The sequence below is a fragment of the Thunnus albacares genome, chromosome 14 (assembly GCF_914725855.1).
Source record: "Thunnus albacares chromosome 14, fThuAlb1.1, whole genome shotgun sequence".
Lineage (NCBI taxonomy): Eukaryota > Metazoa > Chordata > Actinopteri > Scombriformes > Scombridae > Thunnus > Thunnus albacares.
The window spans coordinates 14678612-14691052 of NC_058119.1; the positions used below are offsets into that span (position 1 = coordinate 14678612).

At 38.3% G+C, this 12441-nt stretch overlaps 1 protein-coding gene across 4 annotated transcripts in view; it reads right to left on the reverse strand.

Annotated features, from left to right (window-relative positions):
* Positions 1-12441, reverse strand: part of LOC122997100 (ligand-dependent corepressor-like) — a 29287-nt gene that overhangs the window by 13510 nt on the left and 3336 nt on the right. For 3 of the 4 annotated variants that reach the window (XM_044373071.1, XM_044373072.1, XM_044373074.1), the window contains exons 2-6: positions 4433-4498; positions 3443-3522; positions 2949-3081; positions 2351-2668; positions 2138-2234 (exon numbers count right to left, since the gene is read on the reverse strand). In XM_044373071.1, the coding sequence (XP_044229006.1) occupies positions 2138-2234; positions 2351-2668; positions 2949-3081; positions 3443-3522; positions 4433-4498 (694 nt within the window). Of the gene's footprint in view, positions 1-2137; positions 2235-2350; positions 2669-2948; positions 3082-3442; positions 3523-4432; positions 4499-5616; positions 5719-12441 lie in introns of those variants that run through there. The other variant, XM_044373073.1, reaches the window with a different exon arrangement.

Here is a 12441-nt window from a genome sequence, read left to right on the forward strand (position 1 = left end):
TGGTTGTGTGTGTGTCTTTTAAGAACAAAAAAGGCTCAAGTTTGACAATTTTTTTATTTGCTTTCTTGACGATTGTTTACAAATTTTGCATCAACATAAGAGATAAGAAACAAAACGGAAAAGAAAGGGCAAAGAAACCAAGAAAATAAAACCAAAGAAAAGGAATATACTGAGTACATAAAGGTTTTTGTATTCCAGTGGCTCAAAAAGCATAGCCAGAAAGAGGAGGGTGGGGGTAATTGTCATTGCTGTAAGGCAGCTTGGCATGTAGCTGTTAAGCAGGGCACAATAACTATGAAATACAAAATGACTAAAGCAAGTCATAGCTCTTGACATTTTGTGTGTGACGTTACCACTGAACAAGCACAGCAATAAAAGAGTAAGCCAGCAGAGGGTTGTTGTGTGTACCAAACTCAAAGCCCGATTGACTGAGTGTGACCACGGAAAGAAATTTAGCGAGAAATAAAATCGTATATGATAGTTAAAGAATTCCAAAATAATTAAGATATGTATCATTATTCTTATTATTATTATTGTAAGTTAATCTCTGATAGAGACATTGGCATGGACATTGTCTGGGGCCAAAGGACTGTGGTCAGCTCTGATTCTATGCTGAATCTGAACACAGTGCTGATGCTGATCTTACAAAAAAAAAAAAATCCCAACTATCCCTTTTAGAATCTAAATCTCTTAATTCTATTTTCTAAAGTCAGTGTTCTATAAAGCTTAATGTGGATCGTTTTTATGTAGATATCAAAATGAAGCAATGTGCATGGTGCACATAATATTCAATGTAAGATAAAAATCAGAGGCATCTTTATTGAGTTAGGAATGATCACTTTTAGATCCTATCAGCTCTAAAAGCGGCAGAAGTAGAGAATGCAAAGCCACTGAAATTATTACATATCAGCCTCAAGCGCAGATGCACTTTAGAGTTAAACAATATCAAGATGATTTGCAAGAAAAACAAAACATAATCAAAATACAAAATAAAATACTAAATATTATTTAGCTAAAGATATTGAGATACAATTCATTTTTGTCCGTAGAGAATACAATTAAAATTGGAAACAATCCTTAGATTTGCATGAATGTTTTTCAAGGGTATGTATATTGTCAAGGATTTAGTATTTGTTATTATGCTCTACAGGAATGATAGGCATGATTGTCGATTGAAAGCATGCATGATATGCAAACTACCCGTATTACCGACATGGTAACAGAAATACAGGCAATGTTTATGTTTTGGTATTAAAACAACCAAAATGCAGTCTCTCCTTTGGAGACGAACACGACGTGCAACTGTGAAAGAATTCAATTTAACACCTCTACTACTGAATGACTCCATTGTCGAGAGTCTCTGGAATGATAATAAGGCCTCACTTAAAATAAAAAAATGTATATTGACTTTCCACTGCATTTGTGCAGGGCTTCAGTCCCCAAGGAGCAGATTCTTAAGGTTTTGTTTATTCTGGAAGCTATTACAGTCGTCTGCAGTTATAAAAACGGTGCCTTGCCAGATAAATAATGAACAGAAACCAAAGGCGAGGGCCAGCTAACAGAATCATTTTAAGCCACAATAGCTCTCACAAACAAACTAACAAGATGCTGCTCATTCAGTCCCCAGCTGGCAATACTAGTGAACTGTCAGACAAAAATGAACAGCTGACAGCTGCATAAACCTATAGTCTGCAAGGTGATTAATCTTAAAAAAGGCAGCATGATACAAAACGGGCTCCACGTCATCTTCCAGGATGCACTGGAGTAAGGTTTGAGACAAGAATCAAGGAGAAGAAACACATTAAAAGATTCTTCTTTCATGTTGCTTTGTGGCAGAAAACATTTCTGTTAGCATGACCCTGTTTGTTGCTGTTCATTTTCATCAAGCCACCAGATGGCTGAGAGATCTCTAATTTCTGGACTCTAATTTTCAAGCCTCAGCTAACATCCATGCATTGACCTCATGACAAGTAACTTGAACCATCCTATGTCAAAAAAAAATCCAACCTATCACTTAAATTTTGCTTTTTATTTTTATGGTTTTTCTAGACTATAATGTAACATATCCACAGAACACAAAACATTGCTGCTTAAGAACTGGAAACCAACGAGAAGAAGATAAAGAAACTTATCTTACCCTTTCACTGTGGTTGTGGCTGGAGAAAGGCATGGACTACGGAATGGCAGGCTGCTGCTACAGCGATTCTTTTTGATAGACAAGTCAAGGACTCCTTCTGTTAAAAAAGGCAGGTAACAACATTAAGATTAAATGTTAAGTTTATACTGTGCTGTTGCACTGGTCAGTCTTGAATAAGCTGCTCTGTTACTGATGTGTTTAAGTTCACACTACCTTGTTCACTGGGCTCAGCCAGGGGCTTCTTGATTGTGAGGTCAAGAGGAGCATCCTGGTCAGCCATGAGGAGCTTGCTGAGGACGGGGTTCTGGTTGTGTGCAGGCCCAGCTAAGGTGGCAGCAGGGCTGGTAGGAGGAGCTCCTGAGAGCAAGGGTGGGGTCGGCAGGCTTTGGTCAGAGTGTGGCTGGGGATCTGAGCAACTGTCCTGAGGGGAGCTGGTTTTTGAGGTATATTCGGCAGCAAACTGTCGGATCATTCTCTGAAGGATCTCTCGAGCCACTACTGGAATGTGTGGGTCTGAGAAACTTGGCACATCTGTCAAGAAAAGAAAAATGCAATTGTTACATCTGCATTCCTTTACTGAGCTATAAGTAATCATTGTTAAACATTCACAGCCACGTTGTAAGATTATTTTAAGAATAAAAACCCATGTGGTACCCCTCCTTTCAAAAAAAAAAAACACGAACATGCTTAAGTCATTTTCCACAGGCCACAATTAACATTTAAATAAAAGCCTACTAAGCTCATTAGTGTCACAACAATGCAAATTACTGATGCGCTTGGACTACTTAATCACTGAGACATCACGACCCACCTTTTCTGCTGAGGACTGCATTGAGAAATTCCTCAGCTTGTTGCTCTAGTCTGCTGATTGTGGTCTGATCTTTAACCAGGAGAGGTTTGGGTGAATCTTCAAGCCCCTCGTTGCTTAAGCCAATTAAGTGTTCCTGTTAAATGACAAAACTGTTTAGGCAGGATACATTGATACATAATTTAAGTAAGAAGTAATTCTGTGAGGCAACCCTAATGGATTAGTAAGCAAAGGCACATTTAATGCACTCTTAACATCCATTCAACCATACATCATCTACAAGACAGACAGATAAAAGTCCTGCGGTACTCCTGACATTATAGCTTCGTCTGGACTGTGATCTTTATCATATAACCTATGCTCTTCTGCCAAAGTTATAGTTTGAAAGCATTAAGGCCACAAAATAAAACAATTTAAAAAGAAAGCTACTTTTACAATGTAATTCTGAGACATTACCAAAATGTAAACAAATAAATACAGAAAACAAGAATTCTTACCTTTACTTTGTCTCGTCTCAAACAGCAGAATAGACAATTTTCATCAAATGACCAGTCAGACACTGCTACAGGCTCTAAGTCTGTGGACGCAAAACAGATAACAAGCAATGAAATACATCTGCTCTTTCTTAACAAAGTCTATTTTTACTTGATAAGTAATATTTAACAATATATTCAAAGTAACCATTTTGTGTCAGAAAAAACAATGTTTGTTTCTTCTTAACAAAACTGACAACAAAATAAAATCACACACAAAAACATAAAAGCTCTTCTTAAGCCTGACTGACCTACATATAGTACATTTTGCTTAAACATTCTGTATTTTTCTTAATTATCATGAATACAATCTGATCTAAACCTCCTAAATTCAGTTTGAATCTGACTATAATATCACAGAATGTGTTATTCTTCAGTGCACAACTGAATGACAATTGTGCTTCACAGCAGAAAAGGAGTGAATAAATGAAATGAATAGCATTAATGAGTGAGCCACAATAAAAGTGTTTTGATTTGTTTTAATGAGACTGACTGAATCAAGAATTTATTGATTCGGTTCAACTCCATTTTCAGCAGTCTCCCTCCCCAACTGCTATTGTGGAAAGTCTACTTAGACTTTAACAGTCCTCTCATTGCAAATGTAATGAAAACCCATATAATGCCCACTATTGTCTCAGTAACATAATGCATCGTAAAAATGTCTGTAGGACACTGTAGACTTTTACACTGGCCATGCGCCATCCAAAACACCAACTTGGTAGGAACACAAGGCATCTTCTCTTCTGCAGCCAGAGGGGCAGTCTTGTAGAGAAGAGTGAATGTAGAGGGGTACCAGATGGTACAATGAAGCAGCATTGTCATATTGACCAGATAACAGATTACACTCAAACCACAAAATTCTCATTCATGTCAGAATACTCTTCTATGTTAACCTCATTGCCAATATTTTGATAAGAAATCTGCTGTGCTTAACTGGCCTGTGAAATTTCTTACCCTTAAATAATTTGAGGTCTTCTACCAGCTCTGGACCAAACAGCCCTTCGAGAATGCTCTCAAAACCTGAGGAAAGACATGACATTCAATAAATATGCAGTTGTCAATAGTCGTCATACAACAGCAAACTGAACGTTTACATTTTGACCAAACAGTGGTTACGATTTACTCTTAATTAGTGCTCAAACCAACATAGCTTTAAAATGTATCACTGTTTTAAGAAAACCAAATCTGCCCAGGGGCCCAAATCAAATGTTTTGTACTCAAGAAGAAGAAAAAAAAATCAGTTAAGAATCTGTACAGTATTCTGTACATAATTGACATTTCACGTGAAAACGTAAAACCAGGCTCATCTTTGCCTTTCTATTTCATCTTGACAACCCCCGTAAGCAACCTTCTGCTTCTGTTAAAACACATATTATCAGCTTTCACCCCAGGTTTTCACTTCAACAGTAAATACATGCACTCCATCCTCCTGTTGCCAAGCAACTGAAGCACCTACAGAGTTGGGAATGCTTGCATGTTGTAACATTAAAAAGAAACAGCCAGAACAAGACTGTGATGCTGTCAAAGTATCCTATACAATTTTGTAGAATCAAGTACCAATTAAAAAGGGTCATAAATTCAACCAAAAACAAATCCACACAATCCGCTGACAGTTTTTAACACTCTACACTTAAGGAACTTACAAAACGCTGTCTGCAATAGAAGGAAATCCTATACCATGTATATAAGCTGAGGAGAAAAGCTTATATGCATTACTGACAGGGTAGTGGTATCCTTCAGTCCCAGCTGTTTGTAAGATATAGTGCGTTAGGCTGCACAGGACTTCACTTAACAGTGCATTAACACAATATGCAATGTCGGCTGACTGCCGCAGGGTCAATATAACCAATTCAAAACCACTACATGCATTAAATCAAGCGCTAAAGAGGTCAGAGGTAACATCTGTCCTCTGAACCAAATCTCAAATGAGTGTACACTATTCCAAATCTTCTAGGGCACTAAAAGGGCATAAAAAAGTCATGAATAAAACCATTCTGGCGAGAAATACATACAACGGCAGTAATGTTAAAAAGCTATGTAAAATATTAGTACCACTGAAAATTAAAAATCTTTAGAGCCTATATGAAAATGTGTTAAGTTCATCATCCAACAACACATCACAGTAAAGGCCTACTTACAGTATGTCTTCACAGATGAGAACAAGTGGGAAAATTATCAGCCCTTATCATCCACTCTCTTTCTTAACTCACAGTGAATTCAATCAAAAGCTGTCATCTGTTAAAATGCCCTCTCTGCTTCGATACAAATCCCCACCCACTTTTCAACAGCCAAACATAAAGAGGGAAAAGGGGGTGGGGGGTGAAGTGGTGAAACACAGCCTTGCCTATAGCTGCAGCGTGACTCTGTTTCTGGGTTAGTGCACAGGACTTCAGCTGAAGCTATCCAATCCTATTTCTGAAATATTTCAGAGGCAGGGGGAGAAAAGTAGGTCATCCACTTTCGTTTGACAGAGCAGCACCATGACATCAAACTACTCTTCAGGAATTCAGTTTAGGGCATTTAAAACTGTGTCATACTGTAACGACTCGACTTTGAGGCAATATTAGCACACCAAACTGGCATAGTTTGGTGTAGAGACTGATGAAGAGAGCCCTTTCATTTGGGGACCAGCAACTTAAATTTAGAAGAGCAAGCTTCCTATGTGTGCAATGGATAAAATATTGATAGCGTGTACAGCTGTCTTGCAAGCTCTACAAAATAAATGAGTGTATAAAACAGTAAATAATGGCCACAGTCAAAATGCACAATAACCCACAATATAGTGATGTTTTAGTGCATTTTTATTCTAATCTGTAGTTACTACACTAACTTTTGGGTGCAGGAAAAACACAGCAATGTTCATCTTTTAAGGTGAACTTAGGATTTTCCTGTTTAAAAGTAACTTTTACCAATTAATTAGGTTGAAGAGGGAATTAGGCCATAATGAAGACACTGCTACACATATCTGGTTTGAGGTAAAGTGATCAGATAGCCTCCAGATACAATAATAAGCACTGGGTATAGAGGTACAAAGTGATAATGAGAAAAAGAAAAAAGGAGCCCAGTATTATGTGCCACTGGGCTTAATACCTAATAATACTGAAAATTATCGACGACTAATGAAAAGAAATCAGGTTAAAAAGGTTGGAAATCTTCATTCCTTGCCAAAATGGGAAAAAACATGCCTACAGGCCAAATTGCAGTGACAGCATGTCATTGAAGCTCATTAGAAGATTTAGTCCTTTTATCCAGAAATATTAGTAACCATCATATCGCCTGATTTTTCTCTTTTTAAACTATAGGACAGAGTTAGTCATTCATGTCACTCATCCAGCGATCTAAGAGGAGTATGACGATTCAAGACCATTTTGCTATTTCCAGCCTTTGTTGGCTTGTTTTTATTTACTCCAAACACATACTGCAGCTTGCCTCAAGGCAATTTAGAGTGAAGGCGCATCTTAATTCTGATAGAGGTATACTGAAATGAAAAATGAAATAACATACAGAGAGGCTCTGCTGAAATTCAAAGAGAATTCAACTTTGGTCACAAACACTTTTGGTCACGAACACCTAAAAATAAGTAACAAGGTTCCGTTTATCCAGCAAGGCTGAAACTAACATCACCGCTGTTATTTCACATTCAGTATAGTAAAGCATTAAAATCTCAAACAAAAAACTAATAGTCCATTTAAAATGTGAAATTAAAACCATATTAATTAACTGAATTGAGTTTATTTAAGGGGAATATTTCAAACCAAACCATAACTCATGACCATATCTTTTAAGTGCAATATTAATAAAATACAGTCCAATGCAGTTTCCTTTTTATTCATCAAACAATTCCACTTATTATCCTCTTCTATGATCAGGGATCCTTATTAACACGGTATTGACAAATGTGTCATCATTTTGACACTTTGACAGATTTTTTTACCCACCAACTTGTCTGAGGCAAACTTGGCTACAGGAACAAGCAGGACTATGTGATAGCACTCAAGCACCTGAGAAACCTGCCCTACATTAGGGCATCCCTGCAAGAGACTAGCTTTCAACCAGTGCTTTCCATGCAGGAAACCTGCTGACAGGAGAGAAATTCCTCTTGGCCAAGTGAAATTTTCAGACTTATCTTATCTGTTCTGAAAGGGGTCTAACCAAAAAGAGACAGGAGGAGAGGAAAGGCTGGAGTGTGTGACACCCCCTGTCCTTCCTACCAGCACTTATAGAAATCCCACAGATCTAGGACCTAAATCCTAACCTTGTTAGCTGTACATCACTGAGAACAGCACATAATGTGAGATAAAACCCTCTTCACTGCTTATTTCTGGCACTATGTGCTTCGTGGGTACTGCGCTGCTTGGTAGTGTAGCTAAGAAAATCCTACACAAAGACGTGACTCAATGTAAACATTTATAAACATGTAACCTGATTTTCCAGTCTCAACGCTTGAAGCACCATGTGACTGTTGATACAGCCTCAACCATTGTGCAGTTATGCAGTTCAATGCCAGGTGGTGATAGCGGGAGGATGCAACGCTGAAAAATGCGCAGAGCTGCTGGTTCTGAAAGTACTTTCAACATTGCTAGCTGTTAGCTCACTTTGTTACATAGCTCCAGAAGTTGTTTTTTTTTTCTCTCCACTATGCAATAAGGTTTCATTTTTGATAATGACCTCACTGTTACCTAATTTGAAATCACAGGTTCCCCTGGATAAATATTCAATTCTATAGTTTCAATTGTTCAACTAATTTCTGAGAAATCTTGTATTTTCAGTTAGTTGGGGTGTTGAATGACATAATGAAGCACACAATAGTTTTGTTTTATCATATTCAGAATGCTTTGTAAGGAACACACTGTATCATAGTTGTAAAAAATATCCAAAATTGTGTGAAAATGAAAAGTAAATTGACTCAAGCCCCTGAATATATTAAGCAGGCTCTGCAGGAAAGCTCCTCTTCTGAAGAAGCATACTGGCAGCTTTAAACTGAAGAAGCACTGAAGTACTACTGCTGCTTGTTAGATGGTGGAATAGCTGCAGAAACTCCTCCCCTCATACCTTTCCAACATCAGAGTGGGGCTGCATCCAACCATGTCTTTGACTTCTCAAAACTGAGCGTAGCCATTCCGAATTATAAACTATAAACACTTTCAATTTGTCATACGACCTAGTTTTGATCTGATCTGAACTACAAGCATTTTATCTATTCTTTAGTATGAAGCCTGTATACCTGGTAGGCACCAGAATGACAACGTATACATAAAAACACCTGTACAAGTATGACAGACTTGGACATAATTTCCGACCAAGTCTGAGATTCCTATAATCTATCAACAGAATAAATGTCTGAATTTATATTTCAACGATTGAAGGATCACAAGACAAGACATCATGTTAAAATGATAACATTTAGTTTAATGGTCGAACTGCAGTGCTCTTCTCATTGGATGACCCACCCTTCCCTTTGCTGCTCTAGTGCTGCTGAGGGTGCACAGCTCTGCATCAACCCCCACTCAACCCATCCCCCACCGTGACTACTGTACACATACTACAACTCAACGAAGGAGTGACCAAGGCTAACAGAGCAGGAGCTTCCCTAAGCTCAAATCAGTGTGCAACCAAAATAAACTGTGCTAAATCTCTCATATTTGGCTACAACCTTTCCTTTACAACACTTTCATCTTCTACGACTGCACACATCATCTTTTAATCTTTAATTTAATCCATATTCAGATTGTGATGCTGATGATGGTGTAATTTTGCATGATTTTGCATCTCAAGCACTGAGATGCCTGAGCAAAGCTCTATGAAGATGTAAAATAGGGGTGAACACGAGTGCAGACTGAGATGACAATGTTGCACAAATTAGTCAAGCTACAATTCATGACTGTTTTCATCCAAAGCCAAACCATCACATTGAGACCAAGCCTAATGCCTAACAAGCTACAAAGCATGTGCTGTTGCCTTCCACGCTATCCATAAAAAAAAAAAAAAAAAAAATCACAGTAGGTCAACAGACAGGCTTACACATTACACGGACATGAGCAAAGTAGCGCTTGAAATCTCATTTGTCTACTACACATTGTGTTCATTACAAGCAATATACAATTGGATCAGGCTATGCAGCGGGAGATGAGGTGGCAGCTTTGAGCAACATCTACAGCAAAAAAACACACTCCATGAATACTTAATGTGATATGATGCAAACTGACAGTCAAATGGTGTAATGCTGCACAGAGCATAACTTTGAATAACAAATACAAGACCACCATGATTTGAGGCAAATAGAAAAGAGGGAGCACGCACAACTGTGTACACTCAAGCAAACACACAGTCAAAGACAGTGCATTTCATACAAAACCATTAAAGCTGTTGGTCATGTTTCGCAAAATGTCAACAAACCTCAGCCAGCTCCATTTGCAAATTAGGAAAATGTAGGCCAAAAGCCCATCAGAAGGGGCACACTGGAACAGAAAATGGGCCATGCAAAAGTTTAAATTATGAATCAGACAATCTGGCTGATGTCGATATTTGCTTGTTATTTGTTTGAGCAAATCCTTAATCCCACTCACCCACATGTCAAACGCAAATATGAATAACTCACATTCCAAACATTTTCAGATGTTAGCTGGTGCTGTTCCAGTCCAAATTTTCCTAAATCTAGACAAAACACACATTTTCAGCCACACAGTTTGCATATGGGGGCTGATGGACCATGAACACATGTATAGGCAAACATACAGACAATTGTTGCTGCTGTTCTATGGGACAATTGTCCTTGTCTCTGGCCTGCAGTTTTACTGCTCACATTAAATACACAAAGACAAAATGTCCATTTCAGCGTCAGCAGGGTGGTGGTGGCATGCAGCCCTCTCCACCAAAAAGCCAAACAGAAGTATGTCCTTGTTGTCATGGACAGAATATGCCATTCTGCAGCCAGCAGACTGATGCTGTTGTCATGTACTCTGGAGCTTCACAATTATAGCCTGAACACAAGGGACATTTGTCAATCATAAAGGGAGAAGTGACCAACTGAACAGTCTTGGGTTTGGAGCTAGTGACCGGTCAGAAAGCTATTATTCTCTCTACATTTTGTTTTCAATAATGAGCACACAGCCTACCTAGTATTGTAGCTTCTTCTGGACCAGTCCACACTGATAGCTCACCTAATACATTATTAACACTGATGGTACACACTAAGAATCCAAGGTAAAATAGGCGGTGCCAACATTCATCTGTGCAGTTATTGCCCTACTCAGTGTCCGAAATTAACTTTTTGACTCACCTGCCAAGTGGAATGGGAGATGAAAAAAAATCCACCGGCCAAGCATATTTTTACCTAAAATTTTAAGGTAGAAAATTAAATTGCATTTTTAACATTAGCTCACAGCTGATTGAAGACAGGTGACAGTTAAGCAGAGAGCTTTGATGTCGAGTGGCTGATGTCCCATAATGTTACAGACATTTATACAGTAGAGACATAGTTGTAAATAATTTAGATTTTGCTGATTTGCTATGGATAATAAGCAGTTCCATAGTTTCGTTGCAGTATATTTAATTAGGACCAATAATGATAGCAGTCAGCCCTGGTTTCTGATAGGTTAAAATGTAAAACATACTGCATGTGCTTGTTAGATAGTTTGGTTGAAGCTATGGAGCCTTGACAGCACACTAATCTCTGACCATGTTTGCCACATACATGCTTATTGTTCTTGCCATGCTTACTATACTTATCATGCTTGTGTAGTGTGTTTTTATTTTGTACTTTAAAGGCCTAAACACACTGGAAGTGTCTGACGCGCGCGTTTTGAAGTACACCTATTGTTTTTAATGGCCGAACAAGCACTGGAAACATCATGACGCGTGTCAAACTGCCTTGACGCGCCTACTCCAGCTATGGTCGAGCAAGGAGAGCTAGCAGTAGTGAGAACAAAACCTCTGAATGACAGAAATAAAACGTTATATTCTGATTATTTCACGGCAGTCAGGTTTTAAGGCATAAATAAATAACCATCAAACAGTCAACAGATTTACTGTGGACACAAACACTCTTAGTTTCAGTTTCATTATCATCTTCTGCATTTCTCCTTTTCATTCAGTCATTACATCCAACTAATGCAGCAGTTAATACAAAATGACAAATCTGTGTTGGAATTTCAAATCTGATGCTTGCAGTGCGCCATAGGAGCATCAATTGACGCACATCATCTGACGCGTATCAATTATCGCTCCCAGTGCGTTTGGGCCTTAAGAAGAAAGTTTTCCATAAACGATTAAAACGAAGATCATACTATTGGAGTTTTATTGAAGCATGCGTCAACTATATGCTTGGACTCTGCAGCTTTAGTGGGCATTTTCAAGAAAGACTGAGCCACACTAACATGTATGGTAAACAGTGCCGTAAAACTAGGAGTGTTCAAGACAGTCTGCAGCTGGCGTTCCTGCCCCTCAGACCATCTCAAGCGCTCCTACAGTTTTGCGGCACTGTTTAGACATGCATAAAAAACACATATGTTGTGCATATCTACACTGTATAGGGACAAACATGAGTAATTTCCTCCGAGCCATCATGCCAGGTATTTTATTGCATGACTATTTTGGTACAAACCGCCATAGTGGCGGAGAGCCTTCCGAGATTTATTCACCAAACAGAAAATCTACCCACATTTGGTGCTTTGGTTAAACTAGTCTATGAGTGACAGTCACAAGCAGTGGGCTGTCAGATTTAGCTAGTCTTTATTATTTTGCTTCATTTGCTTTCTAATTAAGAATTTGGTATCTAACCAGCTCTAAATAAGCCACAAACTCAAAGTTTTAACATAAAACACCACATAAATTTTAAACAGATTTACACAGCTACTCCTTTAACACAAAGTCAAAAACTTAACTCACTCCTTGTACATACATTACATATTTCAACAAGACCCAAGCATGGCGGCCATTTTATGTGAGACTGATTGAATGTGACA